The sequence below is a fragment of the Cyprinus carpio genome, chromosome A19 (genome assembly GCF_018340385.1).
Source record: "Cyprinus carpio isolate SPL01 chromosome A19, ASM1834038v1, whole genome shotgun sequence".
NCBI lineage: Eukaryota > Metazoa > Chordata > Actinopteri > Cypriniformes > Cyprinidae > Cyprinus > Cyprinus carpio.
The window spans coordinates 10,630,717-10,646,102 of NC_056590.1; the positions used below are offsets into that span (position 1 = coordinate 10,630,717).

The 15,386-nt window shown below is 36.3% G+C and overlaps 1 protein-coding gene across 1 annotated transcript; it reads right to left on the minus strand.

The window, feature by feature from the left end:
- Positions 1 to 693: 693 nt before the first annotated feature.
- Positions 694 to 6,459, minus strand: LOC109052827 (up-regulator of cell proliferation-like). Its single transcript, XM_042776346.1, has one exon. It carries the CDS (start codon positions 6,383 to 6,385, stop codon positions 1,760 to 1,762), a length of 4,626 nt encoding a protein of 1,541 aa, XP_042632280.1. The 5' UTR covers positions 6,386 to 6,459; the 3' UTR covers positions 694 to 1,759.
- Between the last annotated feature and the right edge of the window lie 8,927 nt (positions 6,460 to 15,386).

Consider the following 15,386-nt stretch of genomic DNA (forward strand, 5'->3'; position numbering starts at 1 on the left):
GCTCAGCCCTGGACAGCCCTGGCCCAATTTGATATGATATGATGATATGATATAGCACTTTATTGTCAGACAAGTCTGAAATTTTTCTTGTGTCTCAGTATATATGTTTACAACAATCAACATCCATTAAATAATAACATGCACTTCCTCCACACAAGAACAAAAACACATTATCCATTACACTCCCTTAAACAACACATGATACCTTACCCTCCCGCTACACTTATACAACTGTTCACAATACTCTATATTTTTTATTAAGTTTCTTATTCAACTCTAGGATTGCCTGATGCACAAAAGAATGTTTCAGCCTAACTTTGTTAAATCTTGGGACTCTGTACCTCCGGTTTGATGATAATAATTCAAACTCATTATGTAGGACATGGTTAGGATCAGAAACTATATTATTAGCCAGTCTTAACAAATTCGTATGATAAGCTGAATCATATAGTTTCTCAAGGGGCTGACTGACAATCCTTGAGTAAATTTTTAATTGATTAAACAACTTTGTTTTTAGCACAACAGACAAACTCCTATACCAAATGGAGTTGCAATATTGCAGATCTTTCCATGATAACATATCAGTCATCACTCCTAAATACTTGTATGTTTTAACCTGTCAATTTTTTCCATTATGAATAAAAACAGGCATTGTATTAATATTAGATGTAGACCCAAATATAATTTCTTCTAATCTATTTGTATTGATGACAAGATCATTGTTCTCGCACCATTCTTCCAATTTGGTCACACCGTGTTGTTGAAACCCAGGACTGTCCCCGTCATTCAACACAGATATTAAAACAGTGTCATCAGAATACTTTAAAATATAATGATTTGACGTGTCAGTCCTACAGTCATCTGTATACAAGGTGAAAAGTACGGCAGAACTGACGCAACCTTGGGGTACTCCGACATTTGTTATGATAGCGGATGACAACGTTTTATTCACTTTGACTCTCTGAACTCTATTAATGAGAAATGAGATATACCAACGAATCAAATAGGGATTTACACCCAGCTGTTCAAGTTTTGACACCAATATGTCAACCTTTATAGTATTGAATGCAGACGAAAAGTCTAAAAACAAAGTTCTTATAGTTGTATTGGATTTATCTAACTGTTTAGAAATGATATGCAACAAAGCAGCAACTGCATCTTCAGTACTACAGCCTTCATTATAGGCAAACTGCTAAGAATCAAGTCTATCTTTAGCCATCCTGACTAAGTGCTGAAGTAACAATCTTTCACAACATTTCACAATTACTAGTAAGCTAATTAAAGTAAAGGCTATTGGTCTAAAATCATTGTATTCTTTTGGACATTAAATTTTAGGTAATGGCTTTATATAAGCTGTCTTCCATAACGCAGGGACAGTATGTGTGTCAACTGAAGCTTGAAATTCTGATTGCCACACCGGAGCCAATCCATGTGCAAATTTCTTTAAAAGACCTGCACTACATCCATCTGGACCAACAGATTTTTTCGTATTTATAGACTGAAATGTTTTCCTAACTTCCTCGACTTCAATTAGAATTCTGTCTGATGATGATGAAACCACAGAATTAGTAAAAAGTAAAAAAGGTATTTAACTCATTCCCAAAATGAAAGTCATTATCAGTTACAATAGATTTGTGTAGAAAGTCATTATCAGTTACAATAGATTTAAACCCTGTTTACTTCCCTATAAGCCAGGTTTTATGTTTTACTTTTGATATTTCCACAGTTTATCTATATTGTCCATTTGTTTATTGTCCATTTATTTCGTTTTGAATGTATCTTCCAAACTTTTTTTTGCCTGATATTTAGAGATCCTAGACCAATCAGCAGGGATGTCTGCTGGTTTTAAACAATACCTCTCTGCAAATTTCATGTTGTACTTCGCAAAGATATGCTTCCAAAAATCAGTTGCTTCAATAGAAGTGTCAGGTTGTATCCTCCAGTCTGGATAGATCTGTCTGTATTCCTTGTATGGATACCACTGATATCCTGTGTCTTTACAGTGGAATGACATTTCACTAGCAACAAGAGATGAGCATATGTCAGGAATTAGTTTATAGGTTTCAACCCAACTGTAGTTACCAACGCCTTGCGGCCGATGGATAGAGACAAAATGATTCATATGCTTTTTTCCGCCAGCTTCACAAGGTGCACTGCAGAATGGACACTTTTTCCCGCAGCCAAACACTCTGCTGAAGAGCACCTGTTGAGGTTTGTTCACTGAGAGTTTGGTTAGCTTATGTTTTACATTCTTTTCATCACGTAGCTGATCTTCTAAGCGTTTATGCATTTTTTCTATTGATGATTTAAAGCAATCTATAAACTCGGAAGGGTTCGAGTTGTTTAAAGCCAGACTTGCATTGAGTGCATCACTTGGTATGACTAACTCTTTATTAAGACTTCTGCAGACATAGGTCACAAAACTGCTGATGTTATTGCAGATGTTGGCCTTGCTCTGTGCACTTTCAGCAGCTTCCTTGAGTTTCTTGATGATTGCATTCAGATGTTTAATTTCCAACTTCAAAAGAGCCCCTTTCTTTGAAAAATGTTCAGTGATCTTCTCTGAAATCCACTCAGTTACATATGTTTCATAGTTGTGTACATACTCCAGAATATTGGTAAAGTCATCATCCCAAAGTAACTTTTTTAAAAGCGAAAACTGGAAAAATGAGCGTGTGCTAAAATCAAGGCCTCTTTCACCTGACAACATTTCATCTACAATGTCAGGTCCAAGATGTTTCTGGATGTATTCCATCACGGCGGGGGCGAAGCATTTCATGGTACACATCTCAGCTTTGTTCTGACACTGGTCTCGTTGGTGGTAGAGGTCTTTAAAGTCAGCTAACCATTGGTCCTTGAACTGTTCAAGAGATTTCAAAGGGTCAGTTCTCTCTATGTAGTCATCATGCATTTTCTGGAACGCTCTTGCTGCGTTCCCGCAGATGTGGATCTTGAGAGCTGCTTCAATTTCAGGGTTTATCTCTGGTTCCTTGCAGCTTTCCAAATTCTTGTCAATGAAGCACAACAGTTCTTGTATGTCAGCACTATTGTAGTCTGATTTTGGTTCTGTCTTATTTGTAATAAATGTTTCGCTCTGATATATTATTTTGTCACATGCCAATTGTATTAATCTGAGTCTTTTAAAAAAATCTGTTTTTACAACTGCAAAAAAAGGTCTAGTGCCACACTGATCTAGACTGGTGCTATTTGATAGCATCTCACGTACTGCTCCACTTTTCATTTCTAAGTTATTGTGTAACAGTGTGTATGTCTCCTTCACCACATCTTGCCTTGGTAGAGCTGTGAAGGAATTCTCTTTCAGAATGTCATTCCATATTTTTTCGAATTCCTTATTCAGTTCAGTCTCTGAGAGTATATGTGTTCTATTCCTGCAGACTTTGATCAAACCGAGCACTTTGTCTCTCAAGGTGTCCCGCTGCTTTTGCTTTATTTCTTCCACCTTTTCTATTCCCTTTTGTATCAAAATAGCATTCTCAAGTTTGATCCGTATATCCATCTCAACCTCTCTTCGAAGTCCCCGTGCACTATTGAAAAAGTCCTCCTTGTGATTTTCGACAAGATGCACATGTTCCAACTCATTTTCAAAGTATTGCTGAATTGTATCTAAAAGTTTTTTTTCCTCTTTTTCCAACTCATTATCAGCTTCACATTTTAAAGCAACCAATACTCTATCAAGATTAACTTTGGTTTCTGACTGCTCAGTTATTACACCCATGTTGGAGATTTTGGTTTCAGACTTTGTGTACCAGTCAATCATGTGCTTCTTGAAGGCCCATTCCCAAGTGTTAAACTCTGCACAAAGTTTGGAGTACGCTTCTGCAACGAGGCTGTTGCGAAAACTGAAAATGAAGTTTTCAAATTGGACAGCCTTCCAGAGACTTCGAATCCATTCTGCAAATGCCATTAAATCCTGTGCTGGTAATTTAGTTTTCTTCAAAATGTCAAGTATCCCACCCTTGAACTTATTCACCTCCTCGCTGTAACCAGTGTTAACAGGTGCCATTGGAGGAGTTCCAAGCCACAACCCAGGTATGTACCAATTGTTTCCATCAATCTTATACTCTAGAATGTCTGTAAATTTCTTTTTGTTGCCCCTTTTTTCCATTTTAGCAGCTGCCTGAGTCATATAGTCTAGCTGTTGAAAGAAACTCATTCGCTCTCTCAAGATTTTGTCCTGCACAGCAACATCTGCTGTGTTCTGGTGCGCAAAATGACAACAGGGCTTTTTCCCCACCTCCTTCATGCGGAGGAAGGCATGGACAACAATTTGCAAAGTGTCTTTCATTTCTGTAGCATTTTCCATGGAAATGTTGACAATTGTAATGTCGCTCAGTCCAACAACCAGGGTCGCAAGTTCATTATCATGCTCGTAACTATCAGCTAGTTTCGCCAGCTCTAGAGATTTTAATCCTTCAGTGTCAATTATAAGGATATAGTCACACAGAAGCTCTGATCTGAATTCCTCAGATACGCCTATTAGAAGCATGAAGGCACCTCTTGTGCATCTGCCACTGCTAACAGCAAACTGAACTCCAAACATTGTGTTGAGGAGAGTCGACTTCCCAGAGCTTTGGACTCCTAAAACGGTTACAACTCGTATCCTGTTGTGAGGTGTTGTCAGTTTGTTAAGTGCCGAAAGCACATTTCCAATCCACCTCAGTGGAATATTTGATGCATCTCCATCAATAAGTTCCAGAGGAAATCCATTTAGCATTAACTGAGCACAAAGTTCTGGCAATTTTTTAAGGGAAGAGTGGTTCCAGTTTCCTTGGAAGTGTGCAGACTCATAGAGTTGACTCAACTCTCTCATGAAGTGTTGGATTCCTAAAGAGCTGCTGGCAATCTGATTATCAAGCTCTCTGAGACGTTCTTTATCTTCTTTGGGATTCTGACATGCATCCCTATACTGCTCCTGAAGCCTGGACAGGTGCTTTCGTGTTAGACTGTCCAAAGTTATTTTCATCCACTTGAGAAAATATAGTTGCTCATTTGAGCAACAGCCAGAAATGAATTGATGTATTGCTTTGTTCATTCTATGGTTTCCTTGTTCCATTCTTAGATTCTGGATTTGACATTTAAGTTCACTCATATAGTGTTCAATGTTTTGTTTTCTTGCCTTTTTGAGGCGACACATTTCTTTCTCCAGTTTGGATATCTCTTTCCATGGTTTCCCTTGCAAAGGGAGTTCCTTCATTTTATAATCAGGTATATTTTCAATCTCTCTTGTGATTCTTTCTGCCCTTTCCTTTGCATTTTGACAAATGGTATTGTTTTCATCTACTTGAATCCCCAGATCTGTTGCGATCATTGACATCGTTTCGAGGCTTAATTTTATAGAACTTGCAACTATTTCAGCTACAGTCTTCTTTAGTTTAGCAACAAATTCAGCATCATTCATCTTCCCATCCTTGAGGATTACAGAGTATGTTTTGAGCTTCATCTGTGCCAATCTTTGTTTCAGATTGTCTCTTGATGTATGATCATTTGTGGTACAAATAAGAACCAGTTTTGAACTGAGCTGCAAGGAGTTCAGAAATGTCTGGTTTGAGTCCAAATCATCACAGAACAGAAAAACTGCAGAGGACGTTTGGCTCAGGAAGGCAAATTGGACCTCAAAATCAGAAATATTCCCACGGAGATTAGCCATGGCTACTGGCTCTTTGAAAATGTCAATTTTCTTTTCACCCCTAGGGAGGTACCAGCTCATTTCAACAAGACCATTACAGATCTTTTTTTGAATGTTACCATTTTCCAGTTTCCTGTGAACAAAAGTGTCATAATTTTGCTGCTTGCTGCTGAGGATCTTATTCAGGAACTCAGATTTGGAAAGATTTGGATTTTTTCCTAGTCTGACAAAAGAGATGAGGGGCAAATCGGTCAGCACAATACTGTTTTCCTCTAAACCATGGAATCTAAACTGCTTTGTTATGTCCCTCAAGGCCCAAAGCATCAGAGTGCACTCTTTTGTGTCACAATTTGGCAGCAGCAGAGGTACAGCAAACTGACACATTGACATTTTTAGAGCCATTTCTTGCTGGAGGAAAGGATCAGCACAGTGGAAGAGAGCTGTGATCAAATCTAGTGGATTTATGCTCTCCTGATTATCATTAAAATCAGTAGATTCCTCTATCATATTGATGCTTTTCTCTTCACATTTTTCAGAGTTACCTTTTGAAGCACATTTTATACTTCTGGCTGATGAATTGACCATCATGAGCTTTCTGAGAAAAAGCCACAGCAAAGATGTAAAACTATGTGCAGTTTGGTCATCATCAGAAAATTTCCCCAATTCCAGTACAGACTTTAGAGTCAGTTTATCCCTTAGGTGGCCGTGTAGACCCATTTCCATTAACACAGATTCCATATTTATATCTGCAATGCAAGGTTATACAGTTTATATGCTTCAAACTGTGATAAAAAATTATTTTGTCAAATGATTCTTTCTCTGCTGAAAAGACCAGTATGTGTTTTGGATACTGGTGCTCCAATCTGTTTTCTTAAAGGGATAGTTCACCCTTTTATTTATGTCATAATTTATCCAACTAATATGACTTTTATTTCTTTTAAGAAACACAAAAAATATATTTGGAATATCTCCGCATTAAACTGTCCCTCTACCTACCTTAACCAGCAAGACTTTCAATTTACATTTACATTCCTTTTAACAATTTAAAATGCATTCAAGGTACACATTTTATCAGTCAAGGCATTTCTGAATTGCATGCTAGCTTCATGCTTTGAACTACAGAAAGCACCAAACCAACCTGGATCAGACTGGATGTTCCAGCCTGGTCTTTTCAGCAGGGTTGTAAAAAATAATAAAAAAGAATAAGAATAACGCACTTGTGCGTTGTATGATTTTTACAGGAGTGCTCTCAAGTGTTTTGACATTCGATTCAACTACAGTGTAGACAGAGAAGGCATATTCTGTTCCTGGTTGTAAACTTAAAACATTTGCTTCTCTTTCCTTTGTAAGAAATTATTCTATTGTATGGGCTTCATTACTGTAGATCACCCTGAAACTGTGTTTGATCTTGTCATCAGCAATGGGATCAGTCCATTTTAGATGAACAGAAGTCACCATCTGCAGGTTTTCAGGTGGGAGTGGCTCTGTAGAGGGTAATAAAAAAAACATATTGTTTTGCGCATAATATTTGAATTTATATTGTGAAAATATATTATGAAAATGTATTGGCTGTAACCGAGAAGGGTCCTAAAGCAGTCACTTACTTGTGTGGACCATTAAAACAGCTGGTTCACTCTTTTTGTCATTATTCAGTATTGTGTTTATTGTAGCTTTGTACTCAGTGGCAGGAAGAAGATTAACCATTAAAAAATCAGTTTCATTTGATTCCACATCCACTAATTGTGTTTCCTCTTCATTTTTATACAGTATCACTTGGAATTTGTAATGACTGGGATCCATTTTCTAAGGTGATGTCCAACTTAATAATACAGATGTTGGGTCCTCCGAGATATATTCAAAATTCTCAGGTGCAGGGATTGCTTTAGGGGAAAACAATAATTTGACTCAATATAACTTATTACATCCAGTTTTTAATTTTTATATTCTCACCCAAGTTGGTTGTCTTAAAGAAATTTTCACAAACTTTGTTTTCACTCCTTAATTTTTCCTTTGTTTTCACTTTTTTTAATTATAGTGTTTACCCTATGTGTTTTTATACTGAAATACTGAATTTGCTTAATCCAAAATTACATTAATTATATCTTTTGGTAACATCCTGTCATGCAGGGACAGGCTCCAGCTGTACTTTGACCCTACATACATATAGTTTGGAAAATGGATGAATGTTTTATCAAGTTTTACCATTAAGTCCTGGCAACAATCTCAATTTGGGTTTTGCATGGGCAGGCACTACTCACATTTCCTTTAGGAAATATAAACATCTAGTTTGAGAAATTAGTCATTTTGATCTTTCAGTAAGTTTTAAAGCTGTTAAGCTTAAAATATACAAATATGTGTACAGTAATTTAGTTTTTAGGCTTTAAGTGGAGGTTGAGTAGTAAAGTCTTTGGTCCCAGATTACAGCAGGTGGCAGTAAAGCACTGTTCAATTTGCATTCATAAAGATATTTGAAGAATGAAGAAACAAAAGTCATTGTATGTCTCTTCATCATGTTGGTTAAGCTATTATGCTAATTTTAATGATGTTTACTTCACAATTTAGATACGTTGCTTTTTTCATGTTTTGATATATTGAAAAATAAATGTTCTATTTTTTTAATGAAAATTGATCAATTTTATCCTCTTTTACAAAACCCACTAAGAAGAGATAAGAAGAGAGACGTAATTCCCCCACCAAAAATTCTCCTTGGATTATTTGATTATTTTTTTGTATTACCATGATTAATGTAAATTATGTTACATTAACAACAGCAATATGTTTACCTGTACACACAGATGCAAAGAAACACTTGTTCTCAGTTGCTACAACTGTGATGTTATATGTTGTGTCAGGTGACAGTTGATCTATCTCATAATGATTTGCATGTGTTGCATAAGAATAAGTTACTCTTGCACTCTTCAGTCTGATTTTGAATGGTTGTGGTCCATTTGCAGTCACACCTGGATCTCTCCATTCAAAACGCACAGAATATGGGCCGACATAAGTGAAACTAATGTCACCTGAGGGAGAGGAAACATTTGCAGAAGAGTTTATTTGCATGAGTGTAATGTCTGCTTAATGAGCTGGATGGTTTTTTGTTAAAGCTGTGTAATTCTCCACCACTTACTTGAGACAATTATTAAACAACTAATACATAGATTAAGCTAATAATCTAAGACATAGATTCATTGCCTCAGAGTGGATTTTCACTAGTGACACTAGGGCCTTTTGAAGAAAAACGACATGTTTAAAGTATGTGAATTACACAAATGATCATATTTACGTACCTTTAGTTTCTTCTTCATTTTTAGGAACATATCTTGTTTTCCTGTTATGTTTACACAACACACACTTTCAAATCTAGTCTTTCACACTAAATTATAATAGATTTACTATAAAGAATTTTAAAAGAATACTATATAAAATCTTTAAAAGAAATATACTGTATAAAAAGATTCTCTTTCTGAGAGAGTATTTGATTCTAGTTTACCTTTGAATACTTTCATCAGAGTCCTCCATCTCTTTCTTCAGAGCCTGGCAGTGTTTTTAGGGTGATAATGTTATTTTTAAGACATTTATTCTCTTTGAACATCATATAAAGTTTTGATGTTCATTCATTTTGTCAACATTGTGAAAATTGTCTTTCAAAACCAATTTTTGCTTTTTGCCTACTTAAGTAAGATGTATCAACATTAGATAGGGAGCATGGTCAGAATTTGCATATCTAGTTTCTCATATTATTAAAATTATTCATATCAATGACAAAAAGAGTCTGTTAAAACTAAATATTTAAATAAAAAAAAACATAATTACATTTCGAATATAAAAAAGTAATACATAAGTTTTTAAAAAACACTGAAAATTAACTCATATTATAATAAATAATATACTCACAGACTGATTCACGTATTGCAGCTTAAGAGATACATCTACCTTGAGACTTAAAAGACAAAATGATTGTCTGAACTGTATGTCTGTATCTAAATAAAAGACATTCCCATGCACAATACTTTCACTTATGATAATAATCATTCCTGTCATGGGTGGTGAGCGAAATGACTGCTATTATTTTGTTTAAAGACTGTTTTGAAAAACATGTTTAAAATACACAATTAATACGTTCACAGAGAGATTATCTGTTATTGTTCATATCAGATTCATTTGACAGTTATATTTAATGTTTGGTTTTGGAAAAGAAGAAAAGCACAGAGATACTGCCCACTAGCCTAATTTTGGACTTTTTAAGGACACTTAAAAATTGTGTAAGAGATGTAAAGTTTTGTCTGTATCAGAAAAAAAACTAAGAAACCTCAAAAAAATGTTCCTGAGAAAACACACCAGTACACTCTCAGAAGAAAAGTCCATATCGGTACCTTAAAGGTACATATTAGTCCCTTTTGAAAAAGTACTGCCCCAGTGACAGCTTTTGTACCTTTTTTTCTGAGAGTATAGAATCAGAATCAGAATCAGAAAGAGCTTTATTGCCAAGTATGCTTACATATACAAGGAATTTGTTTTACACACACACACACACACACACACACACACACACACACACACACACACACACACACACACACACAAAAATATAGATATATAGATAGAAGAGTATAGATAGTGATACACTTGTTTTGATTTAACAAGGAAATGAATTCTCAGCATGGTTCACATTCTTGAAATGACGTTAAATGTTTGATTAGTTTTGAAAGATTTTTTTCTGGCATAAACAATGTCATTAAGCTGTCATTACAACCCTTTTGTTTCATTTTGAATGTTAGCTATGAGTTCACATATTGGGAAAAGAACATACGATTAACATTAATCAGGAAACAACAACAACCAAAAAAAACAGTCACGCAAGAGCATTTTCAGCTGATTCAGAGCACTTCTAGTAGTGAACACACAGTTAAAGGGATACTCCACCCCAAAATTAAAATTTTGTCATTAATCACTTCAAAACCTGTAAAAGCTCTGTTCGTCTTCGGAACACAATTTAAAATATTTTGGCTGAAAACCAGGAGGCTTGTGATTGTCCCATAGACTGCCAAGTAAAATACACTGTAAAGGTCCAAAAAATATGAAAAGCATCGTCAGAATAGTTTCCTATGTATATTTACACTTTGATTTGAAAGAAAACAGTGCACCCTGTGTCGTGGCTGACACAGAAGAGACAAATTTTTGTTTTATTCGTCGCATTAAAAATTAATTGGCACAATAACTACTGTAAATTGAGAAAACTCAAAAATGCTTTGCAGCTGTTTTTTATTTTTTATTTTATTATTATTGATATTAGATTTTTTTTAGTATTATTTTTGGTTCTGTCATTGCACAGTATTAAAAAAATCTAGGTGTGTCTCTTATATTGCGTATCCAAACATCTGTCAATGAGGTTTCCAGTGACCTCAGTTGTCCTCCAGCAACAAAATCATCATAATTTTCGTAATACATGCATATTGTCTCCACAAGTTCAGTAAAATCAGTTTATACATGTACATTTTGAGAAATCAGTTTCCACTAATGAGTTAGTGAACATAACCATTTCAGATTATGAAATTCTCCAAGCTGCAAATAGTTAAAACAGTATTTTCATGCTACTGTCATAATGGATATTTCATTTCCTGGTAGATCTTTATCGCAATCCCCATGGCGCTTTAACTCGTCATTACTTTTATTACATTACAACCATTGACAGCCGCATTGATCTTTTCATCTCCACCAATGTTACTCCAGACGTGTCAGTGTCTACAATTTGGGAGGCATGCAAAGCTGAAACTGAATTTTAGGAATTTTTATGCCTCATTATACAGGTCTGAGTGTTCATCTGATGAAGCTCAATTGGACAACTTTTTTAGGCCCTTAAACATTCCTTCAATTGTCTGTGATACATCTTCCAGGCTTAATGAGCCTTTTACAGTAGAAGAAGTCAAAGCGGCATTATTCTCAATGCAGAATGGGAAGTGTCCAGGGCCTGATGGCCTTCCCACTGAATTTTTTAAGATGTTTGCTGACAAACTCTCCCCATTACTGCTAAATATGTTCAATGAATTGTCACGGGTGGAAGGAACACATGACAAGGAGAGCTCAAAATGAATGCCCCAGAGGGTGGATTTATTTATAAAAGTCGTGCCCAAGGTGATGTAAATGGTGCTGAGGTGAGTAGGTGCTCTTCGTCGTCGTGTCCAGTGTTTTTGTGGTTCCGAGTGGCGCTCGTGGCGGGGCTGATCGGTTATCCACTGATCTCTGGAAAGGAGAGGAGAAGACACGTTAATCTCTTGCATGAAAGAGTCTCACCTCCTGATGCCATGCCTCGAGCGGCTTAAGTGGCCATCAGCAAATGAGCTGCAGCTGGGGCCGATCAGCCTGTGATGAGCGCGTGCAGGTGTTCCTCGTCTGTTTCCAGGGCAGCGCTGATAGCCGGTTGGGACGCTCGTCACAGAATCTTTATTATGCAACATGCTTTCCCCTACTTTAAGTCAGGCCACTATTTCTTTCATTTTAAAGAAGGATAAAGACCCCTTTTTCTGTAGTAATTATCGCCCTATTTCGTTGCTGTGTGCAGACAATAAAAATAGGCCAAGATGCTGGCAAGGCGTTTGGAAACTGTTTTGCCTTCAATCATCTCGACAGACCAAACAGGGATTGTGAAGGGTAGACACTCTTTCCACAATGTCAGATGTTTATTTGATATTTTATATCTCTCCCAAAACTCCAGTTGGTTATTTCAGTGGACGCAGAGAAGGCATTTGACCGGGTGGAGTGGCCTTATTTGTTTTATTCATTAAAAAGATTTGGATTTGGCAGTAAATTTATCTCATGGATTAAACTTCTTTATGCCTCTCCCTTGGCCCGTGTCCTTGTAACCCCTCTCTCCGGGTCCTCACTGCCGCACCTCTGCCTTGCTCCAAGTGGGCCTCGAACCCAGGTCTCCGGCATGGGAGGCGGACGCACTAACAAGGAGGCTAAATGACTGCAGCCACTAGCATCTGTCTCTTGAGATCAGGGGAGTGTGGTTTACCTGCACAGCACCTACTCGCTGGCCTCCGTTACACTCACCCCCCTAAACCTCACTCCCATCCGGGTCATGGCACCAATGTAACCCCTCTCTCCGGGTCCTCACCGCCACACCTCGGCCTTGCTCCGAGTGGGCCTCAAACCCAGGTCTCCAGTATGGGAGGCGGACGCACTAAGAAGGAGGCTAAATGACTGCAGTCACAAGCATTTGTCGCTAGTGTGTCCCTTGAGATCAGGGGAGTGAGGTTTACCTGCACAGCACCTACTCGCTGGCCTCTGTTACATCCGCACAAAGAATGATTATTCGGATTATTTTCCTCTTGGACATGGTACTCGGCAGAGCTGCCTGCTTTCTCCGTTACTGTTTGCTTACTGTCCATTGCTATTGAACCACTCTCTCTCTCGTGTCTCACTTCTTCATTTGCATCTTTAAATTTTAAAAAATGTCTTAATATTTGGTGTCAGCTTAGGCGCCATTTCATTTTACAGACAACACCTCTCTTATGCCCTGTCCATTCTAATCCTTTTTTCCCTCCCTCTTTCAATGACAAGGCTTTTGCAGCCTGGGTGGATCATGGGATAGTTTCTATTAAGGATCTTTACATTGATGGCACATTTGCATAATTTGAATAACTGACTCAAGTTTTTAATTTGCTCAATTTTTACTCAAGTTTTTTAATCTGGGAGTCTGTCTTTGATTCACTCTCAGCTATCACATCTATTAACATTCATCCTTCTCTGTTAATTGGTCTGTTTGGAGTTATCCCTCCTAATTGTGAGTTGGCATTTTATTTTGCTAAGTTAGTAGCTTTTCTCTGTCTACTAGCGAGGCGTTGTATTTTGATGCTTTGGAAAAGTCCTGACCCCCTTCCCATACTCAGTGGATAAAAGATGCCTTATTCTTTGTAGAATTGGAAAGAATTAAACACAGCCTTCGAGGTTCCATGGTTAAATTTTCAAGAATTTGGTTACCCTTTTTGGAGCATGTTAAGTCTCTGCAGCTAGATGGAGTCTCGATTGATTGATTGATTGCCCACTCTGCACCGCATTATTAGTCTGTACTTACCAGGTAGGCACTATATAAGCACAATATTTGATACAAGTAACCCCCCCCCCACCTTTTCTCTTTCTCCCCACTCCTTTTCTCCTAATTTGTTATTCAGGTTACCCCCTCAACTCACTGAACTAAATAATGTTTACTTTGTTTCAACTTATATTTGTATTGTTACATAGAGTTTTTCTGCATAATATTGGACACTGCACTCAACCTGTGGTTTGGGTGAGGGTATGTATGTGATTTTGTTATTTATATTATTATTATTATTATTATTATATTTCCTTTTGCCTGTTTTTCCTTTTTTTTTGGTGTTGTGAAAATGTAATAAATAAATAATAATAAAAAACAATATTGTTTCCAGTTAATTTAATTAATAAGAATGAAAATTAATTCTTAAATATATATATAAAAACCGTAGATTTGGTAAGAGGAGAAAGTAAGAAGGTAACTTCTCCCTCTGTACTTGCAACAAAATCTGCTCTTTTATTTACATTTGCAAACAGAGAGTTTATTTCGATTTAGCTTAACTGGGTTCAGTTGGTTCAGAATGTGGTTTCACATGTTGGTTACAAGTTTTCTTCATCCAAAGTATTAATAGTAATTAGTTATGATTCATCACCATTACTGGCAAAGAATGCAGGTCAGTGACAAGGAATTTTGTTTGCATCATTTGCATCAAGTCATTTGGAAGTGTAATATTACAAAAAAAAAAAAAAAAAAAACATTACAAGAAATACATTTAAGACCTATGGTGGTTTAATTCTTTACCTGTTACTTTTCATTGACAAGAATACATTAGCAAAAAAATTCATAGTGCTCTAAATTTAACTGTATTCTTTGACATTTAACACCTGGATTTTGCACTATTAGCTTTCCACATTAAGTAAATACATTTATTCAATTTATTGGTTCTATGACTACTTGAGGTCACTATTTGCACTCTGTGGTATTGATTAGTACAAACAATCTTATTTAACATTATTTGTAATTAGTGTGAGTTGTATTTGCTATTTGTGCTTTCTCTGCCTTTTTGTTACGTCTAGTTCTCAAACCCTTGTGAGAGTAAATATGAACAAGTTGCATTGTTAAAATGACAGAAACATTTTGTCGCAACTTAATTTCATTGTTCAACCCACTTACATCTGTAAAACTTAATTGTTTTTGTTTTTTTGGGACCGCATTGTTGACATACTGTAACTGAGCAGTAGATCTGTAGTTCCTAGTATGCTTTGCATGGGACTGCATTATATAGGTGAGTAAACAAATTATTTTATAGTCTAAATTTAAGAAGTTGTTCCAATGTAAGTCCAATAAACAGCAGTCAGTTGAATGTATTCAACTTCTTGAACAAAATTAACCAAAAGGAGTACTAATCTTGATAATATTGACATCAAAAATAAATAAATATATGAATAATAATAAAACATCACCAGAAACACTAAATAGTTGTTTTTTACTCTAATTCTAAATGTACACATCTTCATAATTCCCGATGTTTTAAGCAAACACACAAAATTAATTATTTGAATGCAAAGGACTCAGTCTCAATCTCTAGTTCTGACTATAAATATTAAAAATCTACAACTTCAGCAGAAATCTGCAAACCACACACATTGTATTTAGACCACACAGTCTCGCTCTCACTTGACTCAAACACCAAACACCTGGCTC